The following is a 15,978-nucleotide window of genomic DNA, read 5'->3' as shown; positions in this document are numbered from 1 at the left end:
ATGCAAATGGAGTTTAATTTAAAGTCTGACGCATAAATGACTCGACCGTACTCATGCCATGACCTTCGATAAAATATGGCCACAACGAGTTTTTACTGTTTGTCTCGAGATGGTGAGAGCAATCAGAATACCAGCGTTTGCCATGGTCCAAAGAATGACTAACATAGCAGCTCAGGATGTATGTTTTCGTAATCAATTTGATTGCATTCGGGTCTGCGAATCATTGCGTTTTTTTTATCGAAAAAGGTTATAACCATTATTTTCGGATGATCAATAAAGATACTACTTCTTCCATCTTGGTTTATTAGGGTATTACACAACTTAACCATTAGTGTAGTCAACAAAATTTAAGGTATAGATCATAAAGATTATACCATTGAAAACTTATTTTGGGTATAAATTTAATGGTATAATTTTTGTGGATATATCTCACATTTGTTGATCCAATTAATGGCTAATTTTTTTTTCTCGAAGTACGTAATACCCCACTTCCGCTGATCTATAATAACTATCAGAGATTGTATACTAATTTAGTTCAAAGTTTCTACTACATTAAATTACCGAAACTTATTTTGGAGAGAGTAATAAAATGGGGTATGGAGGTAGCAGGGACGGTGTTCTCCCAGGAAGGGAAAACGATGAACATGAGCGTTAGCTAGGTTTCAGCCGCGCACGAGCGCGCCGTAGCATATTGTGTCCCATATCGTGTTCCGTTCGGAGTCCTGTCCTAAAAACCGAACCTTGGCGGCTTGGCCCTCCCCGCCGGAGCGTCGCGCCGCCGCCAAAAACCGCCGCCTCCCATCCGTAGCGAAGGACCTCTTACTCGTGGTCGTCCTCCCGCCACCAATCCACCCATCCGTACGCGTCTCCGTTTGCCCTGGTCCCGTGTCAGGCCGATGGACGAAACCCTAGCCGCCGCAGCCGCCGCGCCGGAGCAGGCGGCGCCGGAGCGGGAGAAGGAGACGCTCGAGGAGGTCATGTCCAGGCACAGGTTAGCCTCCGTGTTCCTTGTCCTCGTGGATTTGGCGCATAATAATAGGCGTGCCCATTGGCTTGTGCTTGGACCTGTCTTGCTCTTGTTGATTTAGGAATTAGGAGGCTGCGTCGGCAACGCTTGTGCTTGTTATATCATTATATTTATATTTTAAATATAAATATAATGATATAACTTTTGTATTTTGTATCCTAATAGAGCTAGGAGGGACGGTGTTCTCTCAGGAAGGAAAAAAGAAGAAGATGAGCATTAGTTAGGTTTCAGCCGCGCACGAGCGCGCCGTAGCATATTGTGTCCCACCCATATCGTGTTCCGTCCGGAGTCCGTCCAGGCTCCTGTCCTAAAAACCGAACCTTTGGCGGCTTGGCCCTCCCCGCCGGAGTGTCGCGCCGCCGCCAAAAACCGCCGCCTCCCACCGAAGGGCGCCTGCTAGCGAAGGACCTCTTACTCGTGGTCGTCCCCTTGCCATCAATCCACCCATCCGTTCGCCCTAGCCCCGTGCCAGGCCGATGGACGAAACCCTAGCCGCCGCGCCGGAGCAGGCGGCGCCGGAGCGGGAGAAGGAGACGCTCGAGGAGGTCATGTCCAGGCACAGGTTAGCCTCCGTATCCTTGTCCTCGTGGATTTGGCGCATAATAATAAGCCTGTTCGTTGGTTTGTGCTTGGACCTGTCTCTTGTTGATTTAGGAATTAGGAGGCTGCGTTGGCAACCAACCGCTTGTGCTTGTAGTGGTAAAATTTCTCTTGTCACTAAATGTCGTGACCGTGCGTGCGATGTGAAACAAAGATTTAGTTCATGATTTGGACAGGTTTTCAGATTTGTTGTCCTAGTTAGTTATTCCGTGGATTGAGAATAGTGGAGGAAAATGCCGGTTTCATCGTCGATGCGCATTTTCTAAGGTTTTGCTTATGGGCAAGCAAGTCAACAAGTTCCACATACCTAGCATGTCAGCTGTGTGGCTAAGGACTGTGATAATACTATCTCAACGGGTGTTTCTGCAATACCTTTTTGTCATTACTGCCCGCATTGAATTAGCTGGGGAGGTAGATGCCACATGCTTCTCTTTACTATCTTTGCTATTAACTGAGAATTGTGATTATATCTCAATGGTGTTTCCGTGAATATGATCGCCTTTTTCTAGTTTTCCGATTTATCTTGCATTGAACTATCTAGTGAAGTAGATACCACATGCTTCCCTTTGCCATCCCGCCATGTAACTAACTAATCGTGATTATGTCTGGACGGTGTTTATCCTGCATTAACCTCATATAGTTTGACGATTAGTGTTTGCATTTAATTAGTGAATTATCTAGGGAAGTAGATACCGCATGTTTTCCTTAACCATCTGAGAGCTAACTTAGGAATTTGATTGTATATCTTAATACTGTTTCTGCATTACCATTTGCTAGTTTTCAGACTAGTGTCGCATTCAATTATTAGGGAAGCAGGTACCACAGGCTCCCCATTACCATGTCAGCTATGTAAAAGGAATGTGATTATATCCTAATAATGTTTCTGCATTGCCCTTTTCTGGTTATGAAGAGTCAGTTACCTACATGGTTATATCCTAGTTTCCAGAGACTGCATGCTTCCTTTACCTAGATGGTTATAATTCCTCTTAGATTACTGAACAGAAATTCATATGAAGAGTCAGTTATGTACTTACGGTAAGGTTTTACCACAGAGCAAGTGATTGTTACAGACTAGTGGCACCGTAGTTTGTGTCAACTTGCTTGAAATTAAATGCAACATACTACTTGAGAGAGCTTCTGTGGGTTATACTGCTGTAGTCCTGCAGGGTCTAGATAATTGCTGGCAAATCACTCTACTCCCAGTTGATTGGTTCAGCATTATACGCCAATGTATCATATGTATGCCTTCTATAGAAGGTGATGCGAAACCCATTAAGTTTAGGAGCTAAACGGTTATGCTTCATTCCTTTGTGTACCTCATCTGTCATCCTTCAGTTGTAAGGAGTATTTCTTTTTGTGTCACGTGGTTAATAGAAGGTCCTCTTTTACATTTGAAAACAGGAAAGAGAAATCCAAACTCCAGGATAAGGAAACAAACCTCAAGAAAGCAGCTGCCAAAGGCAGCAAAGCTGAGCAGAAGGCCAAGAAAAAGCAGGTGGAGGAAGAGATATCACGCCTCTCAGCTGAATTGGAGGCGAAGCATGCTGCAGAGCTTGCTTCTTTTGGGTACAAGGCTGAAGGCAGCTCTGAGAAGGGGAACCTTGACACCTTAGTGAATGCTATAGCTGGTGTTTCTGTCTCCAGCAATGCAGATTCCGCAAAGCAGCCTGGGAAGGCTGCAAGACGGCGGGAGAAGAAGGCAAAGGAAGAAGCTGCTCGAGAGCAGCGAATTCAAGAAGAACAAACCAATCTCGTGAGCGATCGCATGGTGGAAGACGAGAAACTTGAAAAGAGGCTCGAGCCCTTGGGGCTGACCATTCATGAGATAAAGCCAGACGGCCACTGCTTGTACCGCGCTATCGAGAACCAGCTGTCGCTCCATTCCAAAGGCACTACACAGTACAGTCACCAGGAGCTACGGCAAATGACAGCCAAGTACATGAGAGAGCACGCTGCAGATTTCCTCCCATTTTTCCTTTCAGAGGGCAAAGCTGAGGCTGGACCAGATCCTTCCAAGAGCTTCGAGAGCTACTGTGCGGAGATCGAATCCACCGCTGCTTGGGGCGGGCAACTTGAGCTCGGTGCTCTCACACACTGCCTAAAGAAGCACATCGTGGTCTACTCGGGCTCATTTCCAGATGTAGAGATGGGCAAAGAGTACAACAAGAAGCTGGAAGCAGGAGGTGACCCTAGCATCAGGCTTTCCTACCACAGGCATGCCTATGGTCTAGGCGAGCACTACAACTCAGTGATCCCTGCCGAGTTGGAAACCTGATGTTTTTTTGGTCTTTATTTAATGTGTTTTATCCATGTCATTCTCTGGTTGAGTGTACCAATCATAGTATGTTTAGACGGGAGTTCACTTCCCAAACAATTTTGGTTGTAAAACCGTGTTATTTTTACTGTTGCTGTTTGGCGTGTCGACTCTTCTCATCAGCTATAGCGAGCCTGCTTCGTTCATACAAATTACTGAACATAATATATGCCTTTGCCTTTCTACATTTCTTGTTTGCGTACTCCTAGAAAGCAGAGATTGATAGTAATTCCTGTTTTTGTCAGACAGGCACTGCACTGTAATATGAGCTATGAAATAAACACCAAACAAGGCCATCGACCCAGCTCGTCATCTTCATTGCAATTGTGCGTGCTACATTGTTGGAGGCACCAGCCGCTCACTATTTTCTGTTGGAACTGGATCCATTCATAGCTACAGTACATTTGATGATGGATATTGAAACCGGTAAGTTCAGTCCGTGGTCGCTAACAGCGACAGGGACAACTAGTTATCCCTGCTGCCAAGTTTAATTTAACTGTCTGCAACGGTAGAAGTTGCATTTTGCGATCCTTGATCGACATAGTACAAATCTAATAAGCTAAATATAAACCAAGTGGGAGCTTCAGGTAAACATGACTGCTGGCACTCAACTTTCAGGTAACATGTTGCCTTGTAGTGGCACTGCAGATTATGCCATCATGCATGTGGGTTTGTGGCTCAGAACTGCTTCCTATCTCTGCTACTTCCACTGTATGAACAGAAATGCAGATGCTACACCGAACGGATTTGTTTTTTGAGAAACCCTAATGCAAATTTCAGGTATGCGGAAACTGATGAAAACATGCTGCTCATGATAAAAATTATAAATACTAATGACCCAGGAAACAATGGCATTGCTTTTTCAATCAGTGGTCTGAGATCTCAAGGAACCAAAAAGCATGTCCTTTATCTTTTAAGTGCTTAATACTTCATCATCACACTAACGAGTTTCTACACAGCATGCCAGCAGGACGAACAACAGCTTTCAGACCTCAACATAAGAAATTCACGTGCTCCAAACAGGGTTAATATCGGAGAAAAGTATGAAGACTGAAGAATCCACAAAAGGAGCTTCTAGAATGTGCATAAGAATGTAAGACAACTCCACTCCACGCATATAAGGATAACAACGAGTTAAGTCTCTCCACTTCAACATCAAGCACAACAAGGGAAAGCCACCAAAGAAGTTCATCAAGAACCAGCTTACGTCTCGGTCTTGTAAAGTGGCTGCTGTGCTAAAGGAGAGAGAACCTTGAGTATACTGCAGGCTGCTAGCAGAAGCTCGTCATAGCGCGTCGCTCGACACATTGAGAAGTAGAGTCATCGCGTGAAACCAGCGGGAGAGGAGCTCGCCTAGAGTCTGCAAAGATCATCTAGTTCCTCTAGTTCCTTATTGAGAAGAGCCGCAATATCACTATACTGTTTCCGGAGATCCCGGTTCTCCTGGCGATCGCTCTCACTCTGTCGCTGAAGCTCGGCTAGCTGTTTCTGGATATCCCGGTTCTCCTGGCGATTGCTCTCACTCTGTCGCTGAAGCTCGGCTAGCTGTTTCCGGAGATCCCGGTTCTCCTGGCGATCGCTCTCACTCTGTCGCTGAAGCTCGGCTAGCTGTCTCTGAATCTGCTGGAGATCGCGCTCATGCTGTCCCCGAACCTGCTGGAGTTCGCGCTCATGTTGTTCACGAATCTGCTGGAGATCACTCTCACGCTGTTCCTGAATCTGATGGCGATCACTCTCACGCTGTCGCTGAAGCTCGGCCAGCTGTCCCTGAAGCTGCTGGTGACGGCTCTCACAATGCCGCTGCTGGGGATCAGGCTGATGTTGTCCCTGAATCTGCTCAAGATTAGCAGGCTGACGATCAACATGGCTCTGCAGCATGGGAGAATCATCATCGTAGGCATGACCACCCGACCTTCCTGCCTCTGCATCGTGCACCCCCTGCTGGCTGAATCTGAACTCAGTAGGAACTGAGAATGGCACCATCTGTAGGTTGTCTTCCCTATTAGTGTTCTTCCCAAGTGCATCCTCCTCTAAGCTCGGGCTAAGTGTGTGGTCGAACTGTGTACTCTCACGGTCAAATCCAGCTTCCACCTGAGGTGAAACTGACCTTGTCCCGACACTCCTTGTGGCCTTAGGTTTCGGAGCCTTGGGCGACTTGACAGGCTTTTTGAGCCTCCTCTTGCTGTCGGGGTTGGGATATCGCTTGAGGCGCTGACCGAAATCGATTTTCGTGCCATGCTCAAGCCAGCCTTTCTTGTCAAACAAGTGAATGAGATATGGGGCGTAGGGCAGCAGGCGGCGCTTGATGTCGAGAATAATTTCCTGCATCACTCCAATCATCAAGTCTACTACATCTACCGGCTTGGCCGACATCAGCAAGTGCAAAATCCAGATCTCAATTGTAGTCAGTTTCTCATGCCCAGATATAGGCCGGATCGATTTCCTCACGATCTCGTACACAAGGGCTGCTTCATGGTTCAACTGATTGCGATCTTTACAATGCTCCACCACCACGGCATCAGGATTGCTGTAAAGGTGGCGGATGCTCTCTAGCGGTGGCAGGTGGTCTTCATCCCTGCTCCCACTGGAGCAGCAGGCCAAGCTGTGCACTCGGGCACCACCTTGAGACAAGCCAAGATACTTGGCGAAGTCATCTCTGGACAGCTCACGCCGCTCGTTGCCAAGCATGAAGGTGATCCTGGACCTGTCCGGTTGAACCCACAGCGTGGCGTAGAACTGCCAGATGTGCGAATCAGCCCACCTGAGATCACGTCTCTCTAGCAGGCCGTCGAGCCCCGGGGTAGCGGCGAAGTAGCCCCGGACATCCGGGCCAAGCAACGCCCAGTCGATCCACGCCATCTCGCTGAGCTTCTTCTTGATGGCAAGGTACAAGTCCTTCTGCACAACCGTCCAGAACTTGCCGCCTGTCAGGCGGCGCTCCTGCCTCTGACGCGGGAACCACTCCTCCTCCGGAACATGCCTGAGCTTCTTCATCATGTTGGCGTCGTGCTTCGAGTAGTCCACGTCGGCGTGAAGGTCAGGGCGCAGGCGAGAGCGGGAGCGGGAGGCTGAGAACAGAGCTGAACCTGGGACAGCAGGGCGCGGGCGAGAGCGAGACCCGGCGGGTGAAAATGGAGCTGCGCTTGGGTGAGTAGCACGTGGCCGGTAGCCAGACCTGGTGGCTGAACAAGGAGCTGCGCTTGGGACAGTGGCGCGCGGGCGAGAGACTGACCAAGGAGCTGCACTGGCTGGCGAGGCGGCCTCGGCTGTAGCTTGCCTGGCCTTGGCATCATCCCTGTCCTCAGAGGTTACCGAGAAGAGAGCTTTAGACGCCCAGCTTCTCAAGTCAAACATCCCCACACAAGAGAAGCTGATCACACAAATCTTGCCCTGTTGGCTGGGTTCAGGCTCAGAGGACACAAGCAATCAGTCACACTGAACCAATCTTGCCTTATCTGGTAATCCTAAACCCCACTGTCTCGGCAGGAACAAAGCAGCTGTGATTGCCTGATTAAACAAATGCAGAGCTCCTTGCTTTTCTGGTGTTAGTTCTAAACCCTGAACCCGCTGCCGTCACGGCCACTTCCCTGGAACCACCGCAAGCTTAAAGCAAACTCTGTGTGTTCAAAGCTGAGACAACTGCTTCTTGTAATCTCCCTCACCTGAACACAAACAAGCCACAGCAGGGTACGTGATTTAGGGGCTGGAGCTAGGGTTTTGCTTCCTGCACAAATTAAATCAACAGCGAGGAGGGGTGTGGCATACCTAGAAAGGGCGGCCAGAAGCAGCGCGAATCCCGCCGGGAGGAGAGCCAGCTTCGCGTCGCCGGCGTCGGGTTGGTCCACCGGCGGCTGCGGCGGCGCGGAATGCGGCAGGCGGAGCCGCTCCTGCGCGGGGATGCTGCGGCGCGCGCGGGATAGGCTTGCTGGAGTGGTCGCCGGCAGCGGGGCCGCTCGGCGGCGGCGAGAGGCGGCGGTGCAGGCGTCGCTGGCGGCGGCGACGCGGCTTGGCTCTCTGCTTCCGGCTGGGGTTTCTCCCGCTAGAGGACAAGCTGTGGAAGCCAAAAGAATTGGCGTTTTAAATTTGAAGCCGCTTCGTGCACCGCCCACTTTATGACAGCGAGAAAGAGAAGAGACTGAGGATTTGGGGAGGCCGGCGCCGGCGAGCAGAGCAGCTCCGTTCCTCTCCTCCGCCGATCGCTCGCCTCGCCGCCCGCCCCCGCCGGCAATCGCCCAGCCCCGCATCTCCGACGGTAAACCTCCTAGCTATTCTCCCATTCCTCCTCCGTAGCCCTATCATGTTTTTCCCCCCCTCTCTGTGGTTTCTTGCATTTGTGGGGTTCCGATGGACGGCGCGCGTGTGGATTGGGCCATTTGCTGATGCTAGCTCGTCGGATTCGCAAGCCGGGCGGAATTAGGTGGATTGGGGGCATTTCTGATGTTTTTTTTTTTCTTTCTATTTTCTCTAGCACTCCGTGGAAATAAGATCATTCGATTTGTTTCGCAAGATTTGGGTGCGGAATTAGGGTTAGCCGCGATGATGATTGGTTCTGGGCGGAACCTATGTTCAGGTGTGCGAGGGGTGATGTTATTAGCAGCTTCAGAAATGTGTATCTTTCGGTTTGGTGATGTATACTGTATCCTGATTCCGGAGGTGATCTGATGTTTCATTTCCTGCAGTCAGGCGTGGTGTTCTTCCGCAACATGGTGGGTCGTCTCGGCGGATCTCTATGGCATACTCCGGGGAGGGCTTCCGAGTCGGGAGCTGGCGGCAACGGCATTGCTACGGATACCGTGCTCGCCCATGTGGCCGCCAAGGGCTCCGGCGCCGCGTCCACCCGGCATCGTCTCCTTGACATCCGGACGCCGGTGACGCAGTTTAAGAGGAAGATCAAGTTGCCGGTGGAGACGCCGTTGAAATCACCGTCCTTGAGTCGGGTTCGGCGGCCCCCGCCTCGCGGCGAGGAGACACCGTCGCGGGTGAGCGCAGCAACACCCCGCAGTGCGGTTGCTGCCCAGAGTGTGCATCGCGCTAACACCGCTGGAGCTGGGTCCGTCCAGCGGAAGCCGGCCAGGACGACCCCTCCTTCTGGATGGAGAACAACGTGCAGGTATGCACCTGCTGCTGATTTTTGCTGCTGCCTTGTGCTATTATTGGTTGGTTGGGGAATTATGACAGAGCAAGATCTTAGTTCACATTGTTTGCTCATTTATAACCACTTACATGTATCTTGGCAATGACTCGTAATTCAGTAATGATATCTAGTAGTATACTAGACGTATGACTCAAAAAGTCCTCCATTTATTGATTATCAAGCTGTCGAACAGATGACTTTGTTTAATTTTTTCCTTTCAGTTTACGTTTATAACAGGCAAGCGTGGATGAGTACTAAATTCGGACCAGCACACCTGTTGGAGAGTCAACTTTGCTATTCCTTACATTTGTGTTTTCTTCTCCAGGTTGTTATCCGTGTCCGCCCTTTGAATAACACTGAGAAAAACCTTTGTGGTTATAATCGCTGCTTGAGACAAGAAAGTGCTCAGAGCATCACATGGACTGGACACCCAGAATTAAATTTTAAGTTCGACCATGTTGCTTGTGAATCAGTGAATCAGGTCTGCTTCAGAAGAATTTGATTCATACTCTGATGCTAAATCTTGGATTGTGATCCAATCTTGTATTTGCATTCGCAGGAAGTGCTTTTCCGAGTTGCTGGTTTACCAATGGTCGAGAACTGTATGGCTGGATACAACAGCTGCGTATTTTCTTATGGGCAGGTATATCCTTATAACCTTTGTTTTTGTTGTACTTATCATGTAGAACTGTATCCGTATGCTTCAACTTTTAATCGTTTGCAGACTGGAAGTGGAAAGACACACACAATGCTTGGTGAAATCAGTGAGTTGGGAGTGAATCCTGGTCCAGAGTGTGGCATGATACCACGCATTTTTGAGTTATTAATTGCAAGAATCAGAGAGGTATATATTTTTTTCATCTCAGTAGATAACAGATAGTTGTTGCTCACTACATGGTCAAGTGTCTTATAATGCGATGGATTTCAAATTTCTTATGCGTGCATCCCAAAATTTCAGGAAGAAGAAAGCGGGAGGGATGAGAAGCTCAAGTACAACTGCAAGTGTTCTTTCCTGGAGATTTACAACGAACAAATTACAGATCTTGTTGACCCTTCATCCACAAATCTTCTGGTATGCTTTCATGTTGTTGCTTCAAACGAATATGAATATGACTTGCTAGTGCAATGCTATTATTTCATTACTTGTACTAAGCATCAAGCTAATGCATGTGTAGCTCCGAGAAGATACGAACGTTGGAGCCTATGTTGAAAATTTGACCGAACGTGAAGTTACCAGTGTCGGTGACATCATGACACTTTTGACGCAGGTAAATACATTGTTCTTGTGTCTTTTCTTGCAAATATGCTATGACGACCGTGAACTTAATATAATTAAATGCATATGCCTGAAACCTTGCGCAGAGTTCTGTTAATAGGAAAGTGTCTGCGACAAACATGAATTCAGCGAGTAGCCGCTCGCACACTGTATTCACATGCACTATCGAGAGTAGGTGGGAGAAGGATTCCATTTGTAACTCAAGGTTTGCAAGACTGAATCTAGTTGATCTTGCTGGGTCCGAAAGGTAGGTCAATAAACTGACTTGTCTCGCAACTTATTGTACCTAGTGGAGCCCCGATTCTTTGATAGATGCACTTAAAACAGGCAAACGGCATCTGGTGCTGAAGGTGAGCGGCTTAAGGAAGCTTCCAATATTAACAAATCATTGTTAACACTCAGGTTCATGACTAACACTGAAAAATCATAGTTAAAACTATTTTAACATGGAAAAAAGGATTTGAGTGTTCCGCTATTCAGCCATGCCTACTTTCCTGGATTGTGAATTTCAGCCTTGTGATAACTAATTTAGTTGATCGCGCATCTGGGAAGAAATGGCACATTCCTTATAGGGATTCAAAATTGACGTTCCTTCTCCAGGTAACAACCAAGATAATAACACGCTGCTACTGTGTTCTCTGTTACTGTTTTCTCTTGATAATTGTTTACTATAGTCCTCCTTTTACATATAGGATTCACTTGGTGGAAACTCGAAGACGTTGATTATCGGAAATGTTAGCCCTTCATTGTGGTAATGAACTGTTTGACTTGCATTTGATCTGAACTGAAGAAAGCATGAGACCTTGCTTCGTATGCTCATACAACTTTCTATGTTTTTATGTAGTTCAAGTAAGGAAACACTCAGTACCCTCAAGTTTGCTCAACGTGCAAGGCGCATTCAAAACAATGTATGTGTTTGTCTCTTATGTCTTGTCAGCAACCCCCAAAATACCAGCCACTTGACAATTATTTTCTATTTGAATTTGAAGGCTCTTGTGAATGAAGACTCTTTAGGAGACGTTCAGACTTTGCAAAATCAAATATATATCCTAAAGGTGTTGTTTGCAGAATTTTAGTCCTATTTTTGTTATATATAACACCATCCTAAACTGAAAGAAAGTGATTTTTGCAGGAGAGGGAGTCTGCTGACAACGAATTGCAGATGTTGCAGTCTCAAATAGCCAAGCTTCTGCAAGAAAAAGAAAATGCGAGAGAATGCCATCTCAAGAGTCAAGAAACCATTGACGATTTAAGTTCTCAGGTCCTTCAGTTGAAGTGAGAAATGATTGACAAAGAGAAGTGCTATGAAGCTAGACTGGAAATGTGTAGTGTTCTCAAAGGGAAGTTGCTAGTCGACATAAACAATAATTTTGGTCTTATTGCAAAGAAAGAACAAGAAGCAACTGAACTGAGCTCAAAATTGGATTTGTTTGGAAATAAAATTCTGCGTTTGCAAGCACAAGAAGAAGAAATGTTGGCACGGGCAGATTCCATGTATAATAAGCTGTCCGTTTTGACTGAAGAGATTGATATTACCAACATGAATCATAACGAAAAAAATTCTGTGCTGGAGAAGCAGCTAGCAAATGCAGCTAGTGAACTAGGTGCAGTTTCTCTGGAGAACAATGAGTTGAGATCTCAGCTCAACTGTATTGAACGTCGCAGTTACTTTATGGAAGAGGAGTTAACCCGTGAAAGTAATGCCACTGAAAAAATGGAAGAAAAGTTAACTGAGCTGAAAATTTTACTTGATGAAAGGAACAGCTCCCTTCAAAAGTTGCAAAATGACATCTCCAAGCTTTCGGATGAGAAACAATGCTGTGACTCTCAGGTGCTTATCTTGAGAGATAAGCTGGAGAGGGCTCAGGCATTGGCAGAAGAACGTGAAACAATTGCTACAGAGGCTTGGCAGGTGCTCAGCTACCTACTTCTTTATTTTTCTCTCAATTAGTACCGCTTGTGATAATTTTCTTGTATAACCCTTCTGTTGTACCTCTATAGATAGCAGATGAAATGAAGACATGTGCCGAAGAGAAGGTCAAAGAAGTCAAGGTGTTGGAGAGATCAGTTGATGATCTCCAAAGTACTGTATGTGCTCTAGAGGAGCAGCTGGCAAGGAAAGTTAGTCAACCTAATGCAGTTTCTGTTGCAAAGAACAAACAAGGAACTGAACTTGGAAAGAACATTATGCATCTGCATAGACAAGAAGAGGCAATGCTGTCAGGGTCAAACTCCATGCACAGTGAACCGTCTATTTTGATTGACGAGATTTTCGCTACCAACAGGGGTGCTTTGGCAGCTGAATCAAAAGAAAACGAAGATCTGCACCACCAGTTGGACGAAGCTTTGCTTCTCAATGGAATGTTGAAGGACAGAATGCTTGAAGATCTGAGTCTGCTTCAAGTGAATAATGCTATACCTGTAAATGATATGGAAGGGTGCAGCCAATTTCAGTTGTGCAATCTGCTTGCAATCTACCACCACGGGTCAGTTGTGATCAACACGATCGCAAATGATATTGAGACTATTGTTTTGGCTTCAGAACTCAAGCAACACGAAGCTGAAGTGCAGGAACAAATGCTTATGTGTACAGAATTTGTTGAAGGACTGAAGACCGAATCAACTTTGTGGAAAGTTGATCAGGAGCTCGGCAGTGCTATAATCGATGATTTACTTCAAGAGAACAACAATACAAGGACTGATCGGGAGAACATGAAGCGAACCAAGGACAAAATTATAGTAAAAGTAAAAAGAGCAAAAGCTGCCACCTCTCTCATGTGTAGTCTCCCGAAATGAGACTAAATATGCTTGGCTCAGATGATCAAAGTATCTCACATTAAGCATGTCGAAAGTAACCATGTTTTCTCTTGATTATTTCTACTGAAGTTAGCAGCACTACCCTGTTATTACAATATGTAAAAGAAGTTGACAAAGGGAGGACTACTTATTTGTTCACTTCTAAGGAGGAGAGTGGGATTTCAAACCTAGAACCTCATCAACCACTAGACTAAGCTATGTGGACGTTCTCTGGTTAAGAGTAGCTGAATATGTATGAATATAAATTGTTGTTTGGCTAGTTACTGATCCAAAAAAAAAATTTAAAGAACGCTCTTGGATTATGTTCTGTTCTGGAGACATAAATTTTGATCTCGTGTCCAAACAGGAGTCAGCAAGTGGCTAATGTTAGTTTGGTAGCTTGCAAGTGACTCATACTTTGGCAGTGAATATGGGTGTAGTACTGAATCCGTTTCAGGTTGAGCGTCAGTCCTTGAATTCCAGTCGGTCACGGTTTTCGATCCACTTGCCTACGTCGTCGTGCTCAGGGTGAGTTTGCAGTACTCGTGCACCCCTTTTCCCCTCCCTCTTGCTCCGAGCCCTCATGTGACAAATTGGTTGCCGCTATTCGGTTTGTCGCGAAGCCTCGTGTCGAACATGAACCACCATGTGTCCTCGCTGCTTTGTCGAGGGCGTGCTCAATTAGAGAGCAGAAACAGTTCGGATATAAACCATATATTTCAGTTTTTGTGTCCTATTTTACATCATTTTGTAAACGAAAAGCTGCAGAGGTGATGTACATCCCACCTTTTGGTGATGTGTAACTTTTGGATCACCTATGTTGGGTGCCTACTTAAGATGCTTTTAGTACACAAGAGATTTCCCTTACTCGAAATCTGAACACATATATTTTGACGGTAAAATCAGGATGCCATGACACAAACTTTCTGAACATATGTATGTTGGCAATGAATATGGAACATGACACATATATTTTGACGGTAAAATCAGGATGCCATGACACAAGACCGGTTATGGGGCAGGCATGAATCCCGAGATCGCGCTGTTCAACCTCTACTCGGCGATGTCCATGTGCCGCTTCGCCGACCTCGACACGGTGGTGTACATACAGCCCTGCCAACGTGTGCAATGGCTTCCTTTGCCTCGTGGCGGACGTCCGGGACGCTCCGGTCTGAAAACTGTATAGATTGATTAGGGTAACAACCGTAACCCTCCAGGGGATCGGTGATGTATTATATATAGGGTAGAGTTACAGGTATGTACGGTAGGTTTATACACCACCTTACCGTACAGGTACATGTTAGGTATTAGACTAAATACATATCACCCTCCCTCAATCTCAACCAATCCATGAAGATTGAGATTGCGTTTACATGCTTCAAACAATGGCAACGGTAATGGCTTGGTGAATATGTTAGCTAGCTGATCCTTGGATGATATAAACCGTATTTGGAGCATCTTCTGAGCAACCCGTTCTCGTACAAAATAAAAATCAATCTCTATGTGTTTTATGCGAGCATGGAACATCGGGTTGGAACAGCGATATGTGGCTCCAATATTATCACACCATAAGACAGGTGGACTTTTCTGTAATACTCCAAGTTCACCAAGAAGAGCTTGTACCCAGATAATCTCAGCAGTAGCATTTGCATGTGCTTTATATTCTGACTCTGTACTAGAGCGAGAAACAGTAGCTTGCTTTCTGGCACTCCAGGATATGAGATTGCCTTCATAAAATATGGCAAAACCCCCCGTGGATCGGTGGTCATCAATGTCGCCAGCCCAGTCCGCATCAGAGAAAGCAGACAAGAGAGGAGCAACAGGAGTGGAGGGGCGCAGTAGTAAACCATGTGAGAGAGTAGCCTTCACATAGCGTAGAATACGCTTGACCGCCGACCAATGAGTACACCGAGGAGCATGAAGATATTGACATACTTTGTTTACTGCAAATGACAAGTCAGGTCTTGTCATAGTAAGATACTGAAGGCCCCCAACAATACTGCGGTAACGAGAAGAGTCCTCAACGGAGAGAGGAGAACCAGCTGTGATGGAAAGCTTATCAGTAGAAGCCATAGGAGTGGACAGAGGAGTACACTTCTGAAGCCTAGCACTATGTAACAGCTCAGACGCATACTTCTTCTGACTTAAAAGGAGACCACCACGACCTTGTGTATAGACCTCAACACCAAGGAAATAATGGAGCGAACCAAGGTCTTTAAGAGCAAAAGAGGAGCCAAGCTGAGTAACCAAACGATCCGCTGCAATGGTAGAAGAACTGACCACTATAATATCATCCACACAAACAAGTAGATAGACCGTGACAGTGGGTCGCCGCAGAATAAATAAGGATGTGTCAGCTGTAGATGGAGTAAATCCAAGACTGGTAAGTACTGAACTGAGGCGAGCATCCCAAGCACGAGGGGCTTGTTTGAGCCCATACAACGCTTTATCAAGACGGCACAAGTAACCAAAATGACTTGAATCCTCAAAACCTGGAGGCTGCCGCATAAACACCTCCTCTTCAAGAACTCCATGTAAGAAGGCGTTCTGAATATCAAGCTGTCGAAGATGCCAGCCATGTGTAAGCGCCATAGATAACAGAAGACGATTGTTGTAGGCTTGACGACAGGACTAAAAGTATCCTCATAATCAAGTCCATATCGCTGCTTGAACCCTTTTGCCACAAGACGTGCCTTATATCTTTCGATGTTCCCATCAGCTTTTCGCTTGATCTTAAACACCCATTTGCAATCAATGACATTAATACCAGTCCGAGGTGGAACCAAGCGCCAAGTCTGATTTTGCTGTAAAGCTGTAAACTCGGCCTCCAT

At 46.5% G+C, this 15,978-nt stretch overlaps 3 protein-coding genes and 1 long non-coding RNA gene across 5 annotated transcripts; all 4 read left to right on the top strand.

Annotated features, from left to right (window-relative positions):
• Positions 1-754: 754 nt before the first annotated feature.
• Positions 755-4,063, top strand: LOC124658100 (OVARIAN TUMOR DOMAIN-containing deubiquitinating enzyme 5-like). 2 transcript variants are annotated; one of them, XM_047196536.1, is made up of 2 exons: positions 755-991; positions 3,029-4,063. In XM_047196536.1, exons 1-2 carry the CDS (start codon positions 897-899, stop codon positions 3,900-3,902), a joined length of 969 nt encoding a protein of 322 aa, XP_047052492.1. In that variant the 5' UTR covers positions 755-896; the 3' UTR covers positions 3,903-4,063. The 2 variants fall into 2 exon arrangements, with proteins under 2 accessions (XP_047052492.1, XP_047052493.1); XM_047196537.1 differs by lacking the exon at positions 755-991 and adding an exon at positions 1,481-1,589.
• A 4,961-nt stretch (positions 4,064-9,024) lies between these two features.
• LOC124658122 (kinesin-like protein KIN-12F) lies at positions 9,025-11,102 on the top strand. Its single transcript, XM_047196549.1, has 9 exons — positions 9,025-9,051; positions 9,401-9,556; positions 9,635-9,718; positions 9,800-9,919; positions 10,034-10,147; positions 10,251-10,343; positions 10,438-10,753; positions 10,864-10,951; positions 11,044-11,102. The coding sequence occupies exons 1-7, from the start codon at positions 9,034-9,036 to the stop codon at positions 10,600-10,602; spliced, it is 750 nt and encodes a 249-aa protein (XP_047052505.1). The 5' UTR covers positions 9,025-9,033; the 3' UTR covers positions 10,603-10,753; positions 10,864-10,951; positions 11,044-11,102.
• A 113-nt stretch (positions 11,103-11,215) lies between these two features.
• Positions 11,216-11,604, top strand: LOC124658123. Its single transcript, XR_006989024.1, has 3 exons — positions 11,216-11,259; positions 11,341-11,406; positions 11,484-11,604. It is a non-coding gene; the product is annotated as an uncharacterized LOC124658123 (long non-coding RNA).
• Positions 11,605-11,633: 29 nt separating this feature from the next.
• Positions 11,634-13,310, top strand: LOC124655666 (kinesin-like protein KIN-12F). Its single transcript, XM_047194527.1, has 2 exons — positions 11,634-12,263; positions 12,353-13,310. Exons 1-2 carry the CDS (start codon positions 11,634-11,636, stop codon positions 13,145-13,147), a joined length of 1,425 nt encoding a protein of 474 aa, XP_047050483.1. The 3' UTR covers positions 13,148-13,310.
• The last annotated feature ends 2,668 nt before the right edge of the window (positions 13,311-15,978 follow it).

Source organism: Lolium rigidum, chromosome 5 (genome assembly GCF_022539505.1).
Source record: "Lolium rigidum isolate FL_2022 chromosome 5, APGP_CSIRO_Lrig_0.1, whole genome shotgun sequence".
Classification (NCBI taxonomy): Eukaryota; Viridiplantae; Streptophyta; class Magnoliopsida; order Poales; family Poaceae; genus Lolium; species Lolium rigidum.
Note: the sequence above shows the minus strand (reverse complement) of the source record. Positions and strands in the feature narration are given on the sequence as shown.